At 40.6% G+C, this 16197-nt stretch overlaps 1 protein-coding gene across 7 annotated transcripts in view; it reads right to left on the bottom strand.

Moving 5' to 3' along the window:
- Positions 1–16197, bottom strand: part of Elf2 (E74 like ETS transcription factor 2) — a 73918-nt gene that overhangs the window by 50231 nt on the left and 7490 nt on the right. For 3 of the 7 annotated variants that reach the window (XM_070022101.1, XM_070022104.1, XM_070022099.1), the window contains exons 2-4: positions 7575–7662; positions 6598–6832; positions 4711–4876 (exon numbers count right to left, since the gene is read on the bottom strand). In XM_070022101.1, coding sequence (XP_069878202.1) covers positions 4711–4876; positions 6598–6669 — 238 coding nt within the window. In that variant the 5' untranslated portion in view covers positions 6670–6832; positions 7575–7662. Of the gene's footprint in view, positions 1–4710; positions 4877–6597; positions 6833–7574; positions 7663–16197 lie in introns of those variants that run through there. The other 4 variants (XM_070022102.1, XM_070022103.1, XM_070022106.1 and 1 more) reach the window with 4 other exon arrangements.

Here is a 16197-nt window from a genome sequence, read left to right on the forward strand (position 1 = left end):
TTAGCCAGGGGTTAGAGAGAGGGAGGAGAATAAAACCAGGGAACTTAGCCCCTGGACCAATTTCTGTGAAATGCCTGCCAACTATCTGTGTCCTTTTTTGGCATTTTAAGTAGCCCTCCCCTCTTCCTGGACCTGGAGGCAATAGACAGAAACAGGTCTGTCACTGTCAGCAGGAGTGATTCCTTCTCCTATGGGATCACTGTGCTTACCCACAAGTTCCTAACAAGCCCTTGATCACAAATTGCCCTCATCTGGGCATGCCTCCTCTTCTGTAATAGGATTCAGACTGTACCGTTATGTATCTTTAAATACTTAAAACATTCCTTCTTAGATGCTTTGACTCAACTCAAAATGAACCTATTACCAAACTTATCAGCTTCCCTCCTTCAAATCCTAAGATAACATCATCACTTGTGGCCTAAACAACAAGGAAAACTTCCTATATACCTCCCTCCCTTGTTATATCCTGGCCTGCTAGACCTTACATAGCAGTACGCTCCTCTGTGCCTGTTTCTACTACTTTGTTTTAATATTTCTCAGGGGCTGGGAAGGTGGCTCAGTGGTAGAGTGCCTGCCTTGCATGCATGAGGCCCTGGGTTCGATTCCTCAGCACCACATAAGCAAAAAGAAAAAAAGCCGGAAGTGGCGCTGTGGCTCAAGTGGTAGAGCACTAGCCTTGAGCTGAAGAGCTGAGGGACAGCACCCAGGCTCAGAGTTCAGGCCCCACGACCGGACCCAAAAAAATAAAATAAAATAAAAAATAAAATATTTCTCAAATCATCCTTCAATGCCTACAATAGCTAGTCTCCCTGTCTCATCTTTTCCCTACAACTTAACCTATATCCACAGATAGTAATTCCACAGTACTTCCTACCCACAACCTTCTAAGTCGTTCGGCTTATTTCTATGCTTAATTACCAACTCTTGAGATCTAATCAAGTTTGTGTCCTTTGTTGTTGCTGGTTTTGTTGTTGAACTCAGGGTCTGGGCTCTATCCCTTAGCTTTTCCGTTCAAGGTTAGTGCTCTACCAATTTGAGCCACAACTCCACTTCTGGTTTTCTGATGGTTAATTGGAGACCTTCCTGCCCTGTCTGGCTTTGAACCACAATCCTCAGTAGCTAGGATTACAGGCAGGAGCCAGCAGCAGCCAGCTATTTATAAAATGTTTATGTTCAAATCTCTAGCGAATCTAAGATGTACTCTCACCACACCACTCTCCACACTCATCTATAGCAGGCTCCCAGGCTGGAGGGTCTCCGCAGGTACTGGGAAGATGTGGCAGGCACTGGGAAGATGTGGCAAGATCACTATCGTTCACTACCACTCCTCAGTTACTAAGGCTGATGTTCCTGTCACAAGCAACTCAGCACAGGTTTACGTGAATTTGCCTGCTTTTAAACTTTCAAAGTATTTGTTTTCTCCTACAAAATGTAAGCCACAGCTGTGAAAAGAAATGTAGACTTTTAGTCTACAAAGAGGTAAATAAAGCAAAATAGCTACAATTCCTTTAACAAAGTGAGACTCCCTTTTATACAAGAAATAATGAAGATGATTAGATGCAAATCACTGTGTGATTTTAGGACTGCCAGCTGGATAAGAAATGTTTTTGGTGTGGACACATACATGCAGAATGAAAGAAGAAATACTTCACTGGAAACTCAACAATGATGTAACAAATTAGTAAATTTAACACGGAACACTTTTTATAGTGATATAATCTAAATTATAATGTAGGAGCATTCCAGGAAGTGTTTCCAAGATGTATTCAAGAAAATTTTTTTCTATATGAGCATTTGTTATTTGTTTTGTTTTTTGAGACTGGGTCTCGCTGTGTAACTCAGACTGGTCTTCAAACTGGACTTAGCCTCTCAAGTGCTTGGATTACAGGCATTTACTATCATGTCTGGCTCTAACCAGAATTTAATTGCCCTAGTTCACTTTGCTTTTCTTCCCAGTCACTCTCTTTTCCAAAATGTATGCACATTTGGTATTTGGTTACATATGTTCATCACCACACTGACCCAATTACCTAACAGGAAATACCCATCGGCTAAGTCAAGGTAACCTTTATTCTTGGTACATGTTCTAGAAATCTGACACATGAAAACTGATTCAGAGTTGAATTCATTCAAAAGTGCACAATTCTTTAAGATAGAAACAGAAGTTCATATTTCCTGATTTAAAATCTAATCTATGACTATTAGCAATCCTTGTAAAGTAACATTAACTTACAAGCCAGAATGGAACTAAACAGGTAAGATAATCTTTTGAGGTATTTTAATATAATCTTAGAGTAGCATATATGATTTGCTAACATTTCCTTCTATGGTTTAAGAAAAACAAACAAAGCACATTACCAATTTTTTTTAAATCACAAAGTTTGTTGACCCAAATTGCCCATATCCCCTTTGATGGAAATAACAATCACTCTCATCTCTGCCCTGCAAATTATATATCTCCTTCCAAGTCTAAAATGACTGAGAAAATTAAAGTACTTCAGTAGATTATATCCACTGTCCATTGGAAAAAAAAAATGTTCTTAACCTAATTAGTTTAATAAAAGAAACACTGTAAATTATAAAACATTTGGTCACTCTGCTCTGGCATTTTAATATGCTAAACATTCCAATTTTCCTACTATGCAAAAATGCTATTGTAATTGGTTGTTGTTGGGTTTTTTTGGGGGGAGGGGAGAGGGTCAGTCCTGGGGCTTGAACTCAGGGCCTGGCCACTGTCCCTCAGCTTCTTTGTGCTCAAGGCTAGCATTCTACCACTTGAGCCACAACACCACTTCTGGCTTTTTCTGAGTAGTTTATTGGAGATAAAAGTCTCACTGACTTTTGTGCCCAGGCTGATCAAAACCTCCTGAATAGCTAGGCCTGAGCCACCAGTGCCTAATGGTATTATAATTTTTTAAGTTTCCAATTTGCTGCCTAAATTGTTCGTGTGTGTGTTTGTGTGTGTGTGTGTATGTGTGTGTGTGTGTGTGTGTGTCTGTGTGTCTGTGTCTGTGTCTCTGTGTCCTGGAGCTTGAACTCAAGAGCCTGGGTGCTCTCCCTGGGCTTTTTTGCTAAAGGCTAGTGCTCTACCACTTGAGCTACCAGCTTCACTACCAGCTTTTTGGTGGTTCATTAGAGATAAGAGTCTCATGCGCTTTACTGCCCAAGCTGGCTTTGAACTGTGATCCTCACAGATCTCAACCTCCATGTAGCTAGGACTACAGGTGCCAGTCACTGACACTTAGCTGGTCTTTTTTGTTTTTCATCAAAACATCAAAGAAAATTCAAAAACCTCAAAACTTAAGCCTCAACTTAAGCTTTTCCATTTTTTTTGTGAGTTATGAGTGTTTCCTTTGCAATAACATGAACTCCAACAAACTACTCTATGTAATAATAAAAGTAGCTGTTCTACCTACCTTTTTCCTCTAGAAGAAAATTAATCTCCGAATTGACACTTCTATCTTCACAGTAGGAAACTTTCCAAACCCCAAGAAAGTATATATAATAACTACTGGGAATCAAGCATTAGTCAAGACTGTATAGTCATGAAGCCTACGTGAAGTGATTAGCTTCCATCTGATAAAAATGAGCTGATCACTGAGTGCTTCACCTGGTGTCTGGCACAGTCATCATAACTGCTCAGACAAGAAAGGTAACTCTTTTTATCCCTCAACTCAACAAAAAAAATGTTAGGGAAAAACCAGTTTAAGGTGAAGAGGCCAGCACCACAGGTCATGCCAAGATGGCAAATACTCAAAACTTGTCATTGTAATAGCTTGCTACACTTATAGAAATGTATTGAAACATTTAAGAACGTTCTTTCTAGTTGTAAAGCAATTTTAATGGTTCTTGTTTTAACATTTACACAGCTTAAGATAAATTTTTGTATTCATTGTTTATATAAATCACTATGGCTCTTCTGTGAAGATATTCGCATTTTCTTTATGGTCATGGCAAAACTTTATAAAGATTTTCCAGAGAATTATGCATGCTAATCCCAAATTAAACATACCACCATCTCACCACAGATGGAAACACCAAGATGTCTAAGATGACAGAAAAGGAAGAGGAATCTTACTGATCTCTACAAAGATACTTCTGACCTAAGGAACAAAATTCATACTGCTGCACCAGGATTAATTCAAAGAAAATGTTATAAAATGAGAAGACCATATTTATTTTTTAATTAAAACGTTAACTTATAAACTAACATACTGACTTCTTAAAGTAAATGACAACTAGGATTTGTACTAAAAAAATAGCAGCTGAGCACCGGTGGCTCACACCTGTAATCCTAGCTACTTAGGAAGCTGGTATCTAAGGATAACGGTTCAAAGCTAGCCCAGGCAGGAAAGTCCATGAGACTCTTGTCTCCAATTAATCACCAGAAAACCAGAAATGGCGCTGTGCTCAAAGTGGTAGAGTGCTAGCCTTGAGCAAAATTTGCTCAGGGACAGTGCCCAGTCCTTGAGTTCAAGCCCTACAACCAACAAAAAAAAAAAAATTATGTAACTTTTTGTTATATACAGCAATTCACTTAAATAGTTCACTGGCTTCCTACTATACATTATATACGTACATATATATGCATATTATACATATACAACTATACATTAAAAAGAAGTTCTTCAATGCAAGGTTCACCTAGCATAGCAACACTAAAGCTTAAAAAATAAGGGCTTAAAATAATCGATGCTTTGAGATGTCTACCTGGCTCCACGTTCTCGGTCTCAACTTCTTGCTCTTCTGCCACATCTTGCATCATGTAAGTCTCATCATCATAAACCAGAACCTGGGCCGCATAGCCCTGTTCCAATCTGGCACTTGGAACTGGTTCCACAATCACTGCTGGATATTGAGAAACTTTTTCATTTTCCTACAAGAGCACATTTTAAAAACAATCATTTTACTCAAAAATTCTGGATTCATGTATAAATTCTTAAGTTCATATAGTCCCAAGCAACCCACAGTTTCATGTACTATACATATTTTTTAAAAAAGAGATAGACAGGACTAACTTTAATAGACTAAACATTTTAAATATTCAGGACTAACAAATTAAGACAGCTGATTAAAATCATGCATATAATTATACTACTGCCCACTGAAGCAGTAGTAAAAAAACTTTATTTTATGTGTAATTCCAGAGGGAGAAAGATAAGGACAACAAATAAGTGGTAATAGTGGTAGTAGATAGTTCAGCAAGCTTAGTAAAGCCAAACCATAGCCTGACAGCAAAAAGAAAAAGCTGTAAGGACACACGGTGCAGTGGAGAATCCACAGAAAACACCACCGATTGCTTCTGGAAATGGCATAGCAAGTAGAAGGGAAAGAGGAAGAATTATAAGAAAGTCCATGTAAAACTGTTAGGACCAACTCTTTCCCGCCATGATACAATCATCTGCTTTTACTTTATAGAGAGGAAAAAACAAAATATTTGAAGTATAATAGGAACATTTGCTATTATTAATACCAGTTTCCAACATCAAAAAGTTTCCAGTCAACTTTTTCATCCCCTACTTCAATAAGCAGTCAAATGTTACTAGACATTAAAGGAAAGTCATTTCATAAAATACATATATATATTGGGGGGGACAGTCCTGGGGCTTCAACTCAGGGCACTGTCCCTGAGCTTCTTTTGCTCAAGGCTAGCACTATACCACTTGAGCCACAGCGCTATTTCTGGCTTTTTCTGCTTATATGGTACTGAGGAATTGAACCCAGGGCCTCATGCATGCAAGGCAAGCACTCTACCACTGAGCAACCTTCCCAGCCCCATAAGATATATATTTTAATGTTTATATTCCTAACAGAAATATAATGTCTACAAAGCAATTTAGTAAAGAACATCCAAAAATAAAACACAAAATCACCCTTAGAAATTATGACAAAACAGGGCTGGGAAGGTGGCTCAGTGGTAGAGCGCTTGCCTTGCATGCATGAGGCCCTGGGTTCGATTCCTCAGCACCACATAAGCAAAAAGAAAAAAGCCGGAAGTGGCACTCTGGCTCAAGTGGTAGAGCACTAGCCTTGAGCTGAAGAGCTGAGCGACAGCGCCCAGGCCCAGAGATCAGGCCCAACGACCAGACCCCAAAAAAAGAAAGAAATTATGACAAAACAGCTAAAATGAAGAAGGCCAAGAGATAGCTCAATATTAAGGCACCTGCCTAGAATGCATGAGTCCCTAGTTTCAATCTAAGAGGAAGAAGAGGAAAAGGAGGAGGAGGTGGAGGAGGACGAGGAAGAGGAGGAGAAAAAGGAGGATATAGTACAATGTAAGACAAAACTGAGGTAATCATCTGATGAAAAAAGGCGAAAAAAATTTTTAGAAAAATAGAAAATAGGGTTGGGAAGGTGGCTCAGTGGCAGAGTGCTTGCCTTGCATGCATGAGGCCCTGGGTTCCATTCCTCAGCACCACATAAGCAGAAAAAAAGCCGGAAGTGGCTCAAGTGGTAGGGTGCTAGTCTTGAGATGAAGAGCTAAGAGACAACGCCCAGGCCCAGAGTTCAGGCCCCATGACTGATGGGGGGAAAAAATTCATTTCATGCATTGATTTCTATGAATGAAACTGAAATGTAAGATACTGAATGCCTAACCTCTTGATTTTCTACTCCATCGCTGGAAAGATCCAAAACAGAACCCCCACCATCAGCCACTGCTGATGACATTGTTCCCTGAGGAAACTTCAAATGCTATGCATCAGTGTCATTAAAGCTTCATAGATAATGACCAGGCAAAGAGATCTGCATCATTATGTGGGAAAAGTCAGTAGTGATGGAGTATAGTAGAGATCCAGAAATCCAGTCTTCTAAAGATGATTAATTCAAGAGCCTAAAAAAAGGAAAAGTTTGAACAGTTATCAAAAATACAAAGGAATGGTATATAAACCATAACATATTTTGCAGTCAAATAATTTATTAATAGTTTAGCTATGAAAAATAATGGATTTTACATCTCTAACTCAAAAGAGGGCTGTAGTGAGTATTCTAATTCTTAAAATACTAATATGTTAAAGATTAGTAAGAGTTTAATATTCAAGCTCAGTTACTAACTGAACAAGTGCTTATCATGTAAAAGTGAAATTATTAGAGGAGATAAATTGTTACAACTTCCTTTACAAACATACAAATTTTATATAACAAAGAGCCAAGGGCCAGTAGCTCATGCCTATAATACTAGTTATTAAGAAGGCTGAGAGTTGAGGTTCAAAGCCATCCAGGGCAAAAAAGCCTGTGAGGGCTAGGAAGGTGCCTTAGTGGTAGATTGCTAGCCTAGCATACATGAAGCCCTGGGTTTGATTCTTTAGTACCACATAAACAGAAAAAGCTGAAAGTGGCACTGAGACTCAAGTGGTAGAACACTAGCCTTGAACAAAGAAGCTCAGAGACAGTGCTCAGATCCTGAGTTCAAGCCTCAAGATCATTACAAAACAAAAACAAGGATAAAACAAAAAAAGACAACAATAATCCCATAATTCTACTCCATGAAAGCTCCTTGTTACCATATCAGATAGAATTTCTAAAATTTCTTCTCTAAACATACAAACAGTAATAGTAAAATAAACTTTACTTACAATTTGAATATTAACTGGTCTAAGCATCCTTTACGATTTTCACAAGTTGCCAAGAGCCAAAACCTGAACTAGCAGTTCTCTGGAACTACTAGTAGGATGGGAAAAGAGTATTAATATAATTCTATTAAAAAGCATTTTGTCCCAAATAGGGATGACTCAAGATAATAAATGCTTATTAAAGCAAATCATCACTAAAGCCTCATAACACACACTTACATGAGTATGGAAAAAAATCTTTCTAGGCTGGGCACTGGTAGCTCACACCTGTAGTCCTAACTACTCAGGAGGCTAAATTCTGAGGATCACAGTTCAAAGCCAGCGCAGGCAGGATAATCTGTGAGATTCTTATCTCCGATTAACTAGCAAAGTGAAGTGGTGACATTGTCCAAAAAGAAATGTACTTTTGGGCTGGGAAGGTGGCTAACTGGTAGAGCGCTTGCCTTGCATGCCTGAGGCCCTGGGTTCAATTCCTCAGCACCACATAAGCAAAAAAAAAGAAAAAAGCTGGAAGTGGTGCTGTGGCTCAAGTGGTAGAGTGCTAGCCTTGAGCTGAAGAGCTAAGGGACAGCTCCCTGGCCCAGAGTTCAGACCCCATGACCAGACCCCCCCCCCAAAAAAAAAAGAAATGTACTTTTTACTGACTTATGTAACTATTAACACCTCTGTACATCTTTATAAGAACAAGTAGTAGAGCACAAGCCTTGAACAAAAAAGCTCAGGGACAGAGCCCAAGCCCTGAGTTCAAGCCCATGACTGACACAAAATAATACTAATAATAATTCTTTCTAGATAACTTGAGGAGTCAGAAATTTTTGTCACCACTAAATAGCAATTACCAAGTAAGGACACATCCAATATATATAGCCTATGACCAATATTATGAGCTATACTTCAATCAACTAACAGATTTTTAGTAAGTGGTTACATGTATAGCACCTTCTCCCCAGAAGTATGAAATTTAAGTTTAAAAAAGGAAAAGAAACACAAAACCCAACCATAAAACAATGGTAGTGATATGTGATTGTCCATTCAGTCATCTTGCTACTTTCTCACTCCCAAGCTTAGCATTAATGACAACAATATCTGCCTCCTCAAATATCCTTCCTCCTTTTTTTTTTTTTTGTCGGTCGTGGGGCCTGAACTCTTGAGTCTCAGCTCTTTCTGTTTATGTGGTGCTGAGGAATGGAACCCAGGGCCTCAAGCATGCAAGGCAAGTACTCTACCACTGAGCCACCTTCCCAGACCTCCTTCCTCCTTTCTAAAACTAGTGTACTGCTGTTGGTTACTGGTGGCTCATGCCTGTAATCCTAGCTACTCAGGAGGCTGAGATCTAAGAATCACGGTTCAAAACCAGCCCAGGCAGGAATGTAAATGAGACTCTTATCTCCAATTAACCACCAGAAAACCAGAAGTGGCACTGTGGCTCAAGTGGTAGAGCACTAGCTTTGAGCTGAAAAGTTCAGGGACAATACCGAGGCTCAGAGTTTTCAAGCCCCACGACCAACCAAAAAAAAAAAAAAAAAAAAAACTAATCTCCTGAAACATGCACTGGATCCTAGAACTTGCTCCAAAATCTAAAAATAGAAATGATTATTTGTAAAATCCTCATCTTAAATGGAAAAACACTTCCATGGTCCAGTTACTACTCCAATTCCTCCCACTTTCAGATACAGTCTTAGAAAAGAAGCCTTCCATAAGGTCTCCACTTCCTCATTTCTCAGCAACTCTTCCTGCTACAGAAGTTTGACATCTATCCTTGAACAAATTAAATTTTTACTAAATTCTACTTTTCCAGTTCAATGGATACTTTATTCTTCAAAGAACTTGCTACCTCTGAAACACTTGACAGTTTATCATCCTTTTCTTAATTTTGAATTTCCTCCTTCTTCTCTACTCCACCTTGCAGGTCCTACCCTTAATTTCAAGGTTTTGGGAAAAGAGTACAAATGGAAGCCTATATTCCATTTTTCTAGATATTTTCAAGGTACAAATCAAGCGAAAAAATTGTTAGTACTTTTTTTCTTTTTTCCTATGTACCTTATAACAACTTGACTGAGCAAGTTCTGGCTTTGAATTCTCAAGGTTCACTGGAGTTCTGTAGGGGCACTGAAGCCATGCCCCTCCCTTCACATATACCCAACCCCTCCACCTTAGGCTCCACCTCAGACCCCACCTTTGGCTCCAGTGAATTCTCTCATGCTGTGGGCACCCAGCCCATGCATCCCAGCTCCAGCAACATGCCTGCAAACAACTCCTCCTTAAGCCATCCTTTAGACAGAGAAGAACCCATACAGAAGCTATGGTCAAGGGAGGGAAAATTGGGGAAGATACTCATGAAGGAGTACATGGGCAGAGAATTCTGGGATCCAAATACTGATTAAGGAAAAGACCGCGTGAACTTGGTACCTTGACTCCTCCACATCCTAAATACTCTGTAAGGTATGACATCTATTCTCATAGCTTCACCCAACTCTCTCATCTAGACAAGTGCTGGTGACTCATGTGGGCAATCGTAGCTACTTCAGAGAAGGACATTGGGAGGGCTGTGGTTCAAGATCAATCCAGATATACACCTAAGACTCATTTCTCAACCAAAAGCCTGACAGTGCCCATATGTCATCTTGGCTACAGAGAAGGAAGAAATAGCCAGGTGTCAGTGACTCATGCCTATAATCCTAGCTACTCAGGAGGCTGAGATCTGAGGCTCACAGTTCAAAGACAGCCTGGACAGGAAAAGTCCCTGAAATTCTTATCTCCAATAAACTACTAAAAAACTGAAAGTAGCTCAAGTAGTAGAGTGCTAGTCTTGAGCTGAAAAGCTGAGGGACGGCGCCCAAGCCCGGAGTTCAAGCCCCACAACCAAAACAAAAAACAAAAAGAAGGAAGAAGTACAATTCCATGGCAGCTTGGGCAGAAAAATCCACAAGACTCAATCTCAATGGAAGAAGCTGGGTACAGTGGCACATGTATGTCATCCCAGCTACTGTGGGAAGCCTAAATTAGGAAGACCTCAGTCCCCACATCTGGGCAGGAAGCAAGACCTCATCTCAGAAGTAACCAGCACAAAAAATGGGGTGCTAGATGTGTTGCTTGGTTGATCATTGCCTAGCAAGTATGAGGCCCAGAGTTCAAACCTCAGTATCAATGAAAATATATTTTCCAGTTTAAACCATTTTCATGGGCTCTAAAATTTGCCTAACAAAATGATAAATAAATAAATTAAATAAAACAGGGAGCACTGAGCAGAGAGAAAGGTATAATTTCAAGTTCGGAAGAGAAAGATTCACTGAAAAAGTAACCTGAGTAAAAGTGTGAAAGTACTTTGCAGAATTAGCAAAATATTAGATTCAAATGTCCAATTTTCAAAAAAAATCATGAAATAAACAAGTACCATATAAAGGTTTAAAAAAAAATTTTTTTTGTCCGTCTGTTACCTCACTTAATTAACACTTCTTTGTGCTGGTAGCAGTCAAAATCACTTTAAACACTGTCAGGCATACAGTTAATTATTGTCAACCAGTTACCCTACTGTGCCATAGAATATCAGAATTCATTCTTCCTGTCAAATTGCATTCCTGTACCTGTGAGCCATCCTTTCTCCACTCCCTTTCCTCTTTCCATCCTTCATAGCCCCTGATAATACTTATTTTATTCCCTAATTCTATGAAGTACGCCTTCTTAGCTTCCATATGTGAATGAGAGCATGGAAAAGACCGAATGCTAATCAATAACTCTCAATGTGTTATCAACAATCATTCTAGATTTACCCAGGAACTCTTTCCAGACACATTAAGTTCTGCAAACAACTTACTTTAACATTCTCTGATTAAGCAAATTTTCAAATGAAGTAAGAACTAGACAAAAGACACAGATGGGGAGGTTCAGAGATTAGAGAAAAACTAAAAATGAAACTCAAGGTTTATGTCCTGACCACTATCAGATGATCAGAAAGTCTAGAATCTGCTCACAATAACCTTTAATTCATTAAAACACATACACTGGGGCTGGGAAGGTGGCTCAGTGGTAGAGTGTTTGCCTTGCATGCATGAGGCCCTGGGTTCGATTCCTCAGCACCACATAAGCAGAAAAAGCCGGAAGTGGTGCTGTAGCTCAAGTGGTAGAGTGCTAGCCTTGAGCTGAAGAGCTGAGGGACAGCACCCAGGCCCAGAGTTCAGGCCCCACAACTGGCAAAAAAAAAAAAAAAAAAAAAAACACATACACTGGGATGGGAATGTGGCTTAGTGGTACAGTGCTTGCCTAGTATGCATAAAGTGCTGGGTTTGATTCCTCAGTTCCACATATACAGAATAAGCTGGAAGTGGCGTTGTGGCTCAAATGGTAGAGTACTAGCCTTGAGCAAAAGAAGCTCAGGGAGCCGGGCACCGGTAGCTCACACCTGTAATCCTATCTACTCAGGAGGCTGAGATCTGAGGATCTAGGTTCAAAGCCAGCTGGGGCAAGAAAGTCCATGTGACTCTTATCTCCAATAAACTACTAGAAAACCGGAAGTGGCACTGTGGCTCAAGCAGTAGAGCGCTCGCCTTGAGCTGAAGAGTGCAGGGACAGCGCCCAAGTCCAGAGTTCAAGCCCCATGACTGACCAAAAAAAAAAAAAAAAGCAGCAGCAGCAGCAACAGCTCAGGGACAGTGTCCACGCCCTGAGTTTAAGCCCCAGGACCAGCAACATACACACACACACACACAGCCTTAAAGACAGCTTGAACAGGACATGGAGGCTCATGCCTCTAATACCACCTACTCAGAAGGTGGATTTCAAGAAGACTGCCAAGAAGCCCAGGCAAAAAAATCCTGCAGACCCATTTCAAATAATGGGTAGGCATGATGCTACACACCTGTTATTCCTGCTACATGGGAAGAATAAATACAAGAATCATGGCTTGGGCCAGCCCAGGCAAAAAAAATTATACCCTATTGAAAAAATAAGCTCAAATGGTAGAGTACCTGCCTAGTAAGTGTAAGGCCCTGAGCGTGAACCCGAACACCACCAAAAAAAAAAAAAAAAAAACTTTGTTTCAACTCACACAATTCTTTTATAAGAGACTGGTACTAAAGGTGATCAGAATTAGATTCTGCCAGTTATTAAGAAAACCTAAAATCCAGTTAAGTTCTGTTCAACAAAGCAAACCAAGAATCTTTGCTGAGAGAGAAATTTCCAGACCATAACTGCTATTCTAGAAACTCTAGTGCAGAGAAGTTTTGCAGCTTTTCTTTTACATTTTAAAAAGGACACAGGAGGGCTGGGAAGGTGGCTCAGTGATAGAGTGCTTGCCTTGCATGCCTGAGGCCCTGAGTTCGATTCCTCAGCACCACATAAGCAAAAAGAAAAAAGCTGGAAGTGGCACCATGGCTCAAGTGGTAGAGCGCTAGCCTTGAGCTGAAGAGCTGAGGGACAGCGCCCAGGCCCAGAGTTCAGGCCCCACGACCAGACCCAAAAAAAAAAAAAAAGGACACAGGAAACAACATCCTCTTAATATTCTAATATCTGAAGGGGAGGATGCAGTCACAATGATAAATATGTACATCCTATGAAAGTAGGAAAATTGAGGGGTCGGGTGGGCTAACACAGATCAAGATACATTGTACTCAAACTAACATGGCAAAATGTAACCCTTTTGTTATAGTTACTTAAATAATAAAAAGATAATTTAAAAATTGTGAAAAAAAATTCCGGTGTGATAAGGCATTTGGAGTGAATTTATCCTACAGAAAGGTCAACAAGTACCTTAGTTAAGAGAATTAGCTCATCTTGAGAACGAGCTCATAAGAGAATTAGCTCAAACAATGAAGAGATAATAATAGCTAACCTTCATAGACCACTTACTCTGTGCCTGGGGTTAGAGATTTAGTTACAAGAGCCTCAATTCTGCAAAAAAACTCATACGTACTTAACCTACATAATCCCACAAAACAAACAGTATTGCTCTCATTTTACATGTGGGGAAACAGAGGTACAGGATATCTGAAGTAGCTTGCACAAGGTCAACTTGCTCCAAAGCCAGTGAAAGTAAATTTCAGCCCCAGTAGTCTGGCTCCACAGTCTACAAAGTTCTGCCTGGTGATTATGCAAGTTACCTGTGTTGTTTTAACATGGAAACAATGCACTTAGAATTAGCCAGCTGGTCTGTTAAGATTATCTCAACTTTGTTGGCAACATCCAAAGTATCATCAAGAGTGTCTTCTTCTCCACCAGGGTATTAATTGTCCTTGGCCCACCGACGCCACAGAGCTTCTTCAGTCTGTTTGACCCTGTTCGTTGGCTCAAACCCACAAGACACACAGTATGTGCTATCTTCTCTCTTCCTGGCCAGCTTGGGTGGGCAGGGGAACCTGACTGACTGTACAGTGGTTAAGCCTGTTTCAACTGAGGCCCTCTTCCTTGGGGATTCCTATTCGTGGCCAAGCAAGCACTTTAGCATGGCCCTCTTCCAAGAAGAAACTGGCCCGGTGAGTACACACTTCACCTCTGCCCTCTAGGCATTTTGGCTTGAACTCTGGAAGGGGCAAAAGCTTCCTTTGATTTTGGTGCAGTTCTGGTGAAACTTTTTTTTCCTGCAATGCTGAGGATCAAATTTTTAAGACTTCACACATGCTAGGCAAGCCTCTACCATCTAGTCCTACAAATAGATTTTTTTTCTTTTTAAAATTAAAACTGTAAAAGAATCACACAAGACTTCTCCCACTCAAGCATGAGATTTTTCTACCTACTTCCTTATTGGCTTACAACTCAGTCTGATTAAAAATCTTAATAACTACATATATCTTTATCTATGTAACTATATAGATTTTTCTTCCTTCTCCCCCCCCAAAATGAGGAGAGGGGCCATATGTGAATTATGTAAATCATAAATTCTCTCATACAAATTCTAATGGCTTCAGGGAAAAAGTGGCATTACTAACAATACCATTCTCATTTGCTGGTTTGCAGAAAGAAATATTGGCCTGAGATTCTGGTGTTATTTTTGTGTTTGTTATTCTGTTTTTCTGCCAGTCCTGGGGCTTGAACTCAGGACATGGGCACTATCCCTGAGCTTCTTTTGCTCAAGGCTAGCACTCTATCACTTTAGTCACAGCACCACTTCTGGCTTTCTCTGCCTATGTGGGACCGAGGAATTGAACCCAGACCTTCATGCATGCTAGGTGCGCACCCTATCACTAAGCCACATTCCCAGCCCCCTGAAATTCTGTATTACCAAAAAATGAGCCTTTAGGCTTATGCTCGTAATCCTACTGACTCAGGAAACTGAGATCTGAGGATTGTAGTTCAAAGCCAGTCACTGACTCTTTTTTTTTTTTTTTTCATTTTTGCCAGTCCTGGGGCTTGACACTGTCCCTGAGGTTCTTTCACTCAAGGCTAGCACTCTTACCACTTGAGCCACAGCACCACTTCTGGCTTCTTCTGTGTATGTGGTACAGAGGAATGGAACCCAAGGTTTCATGCATGCTAGGCAAGCACTCAACCACTGAGCCACATTCCCAGCCCTCAGTGAGACTCTTATCTCCAATTAACCACACATACACACACACACACACACACACACACACACACACACACACACACACACACACACACACACACACACACACACACACACACACACACACACACACACACACACACACACACACACCAGTTGTGCAACTACGGCTCAAGTGGTAAAGCACTAGCCTTGAGTACAAAAGCTCAGGAACAGCATCCATGCCCTGAGTTCAAGCCCCAGGAGCGGTACCAAAAAAGAAGAAAAAGGAAGCAAAAGCAGAAAAAAGTTTCCCCGTAGAAAGTACTAAGGAAAATACACCTAGTTTCCCAGTTGTGGGCCTGAACTATTTACAAGATTACCTCCCTTTACCAAAGTTTCTCCACAAGGCCCTAAACATAGACCAATTATGGGTGTGTAGACTATATGAGGAATGAATGAATGAATGCTTATTTTCATCTGAAAGACTAAATATCATCCTCTCTATTACATCGGGGACTCCAAATTACTAGACAAAGAGACATTAACTTCTTTCATAGAAGTTAAGTAAATCTTCAGCCTTAGCAGAGATGACTCTTTTTCCACTGGGGATGGGGGAGAGGGGTCTTCAACATCACCGGTTCACCTGGAGATTTTGTAGGAGTCAGAAAATTAAGCACAGAATTATATCATGGCTAGAGACTTCTGTGTCCATCCTGAGGAGAAAAAAGGAAGCAGAATATGGAAGATTCTTGCCAGGGGACGGGGGAGTCGGCTCCCAATCTTGCTCCCACGACCCCACACTCACACCTACACACCTGCAGGGATGCAGCCTCTCGTGTGCTGCGTTTCTACACAGGAACGCTCCACAGTCAGTGCTTAACCTTCGGTTTGGATGTTTGGATGTTTTAGGCGGGCCAGAGGGCTGGTCACAAAAGCATTCTGCCTCCTGTGTGCCAAAATTCCAGGGCTCCAGGAGGAAACCAGGTGTTCGCCATAAACCATATTGTTTGCACAAAATTGTAGGCACAATTACTGGAAACACTATGAGAGCCAAGGACAAATCTTGAAAACTACCCTTCCTTTTTTTCTGTTTTTTTCTTTGTAGTACTGGAAACTGAACTCAGAGCCTTGGGCTTGTACCACCTG

This window comes from Dipodomys merriami, unplaced genomic scaffold (genome assembly GCF_024711535.1).
Source record: "Dipodomys merriami isolate MVZ:Mamm:240054 unplaced genomic scaffold, mDipMer1.0.p SCAF_15, whole genome shotgun sequence".
Classification (NCBI taxonomy): domain Eukaryota; kingdom Metazoa; phylum Chordata; class Mammalia; order Rodentia; family Heteromyidae; genus Dipodomys; species Dipodomys merriami.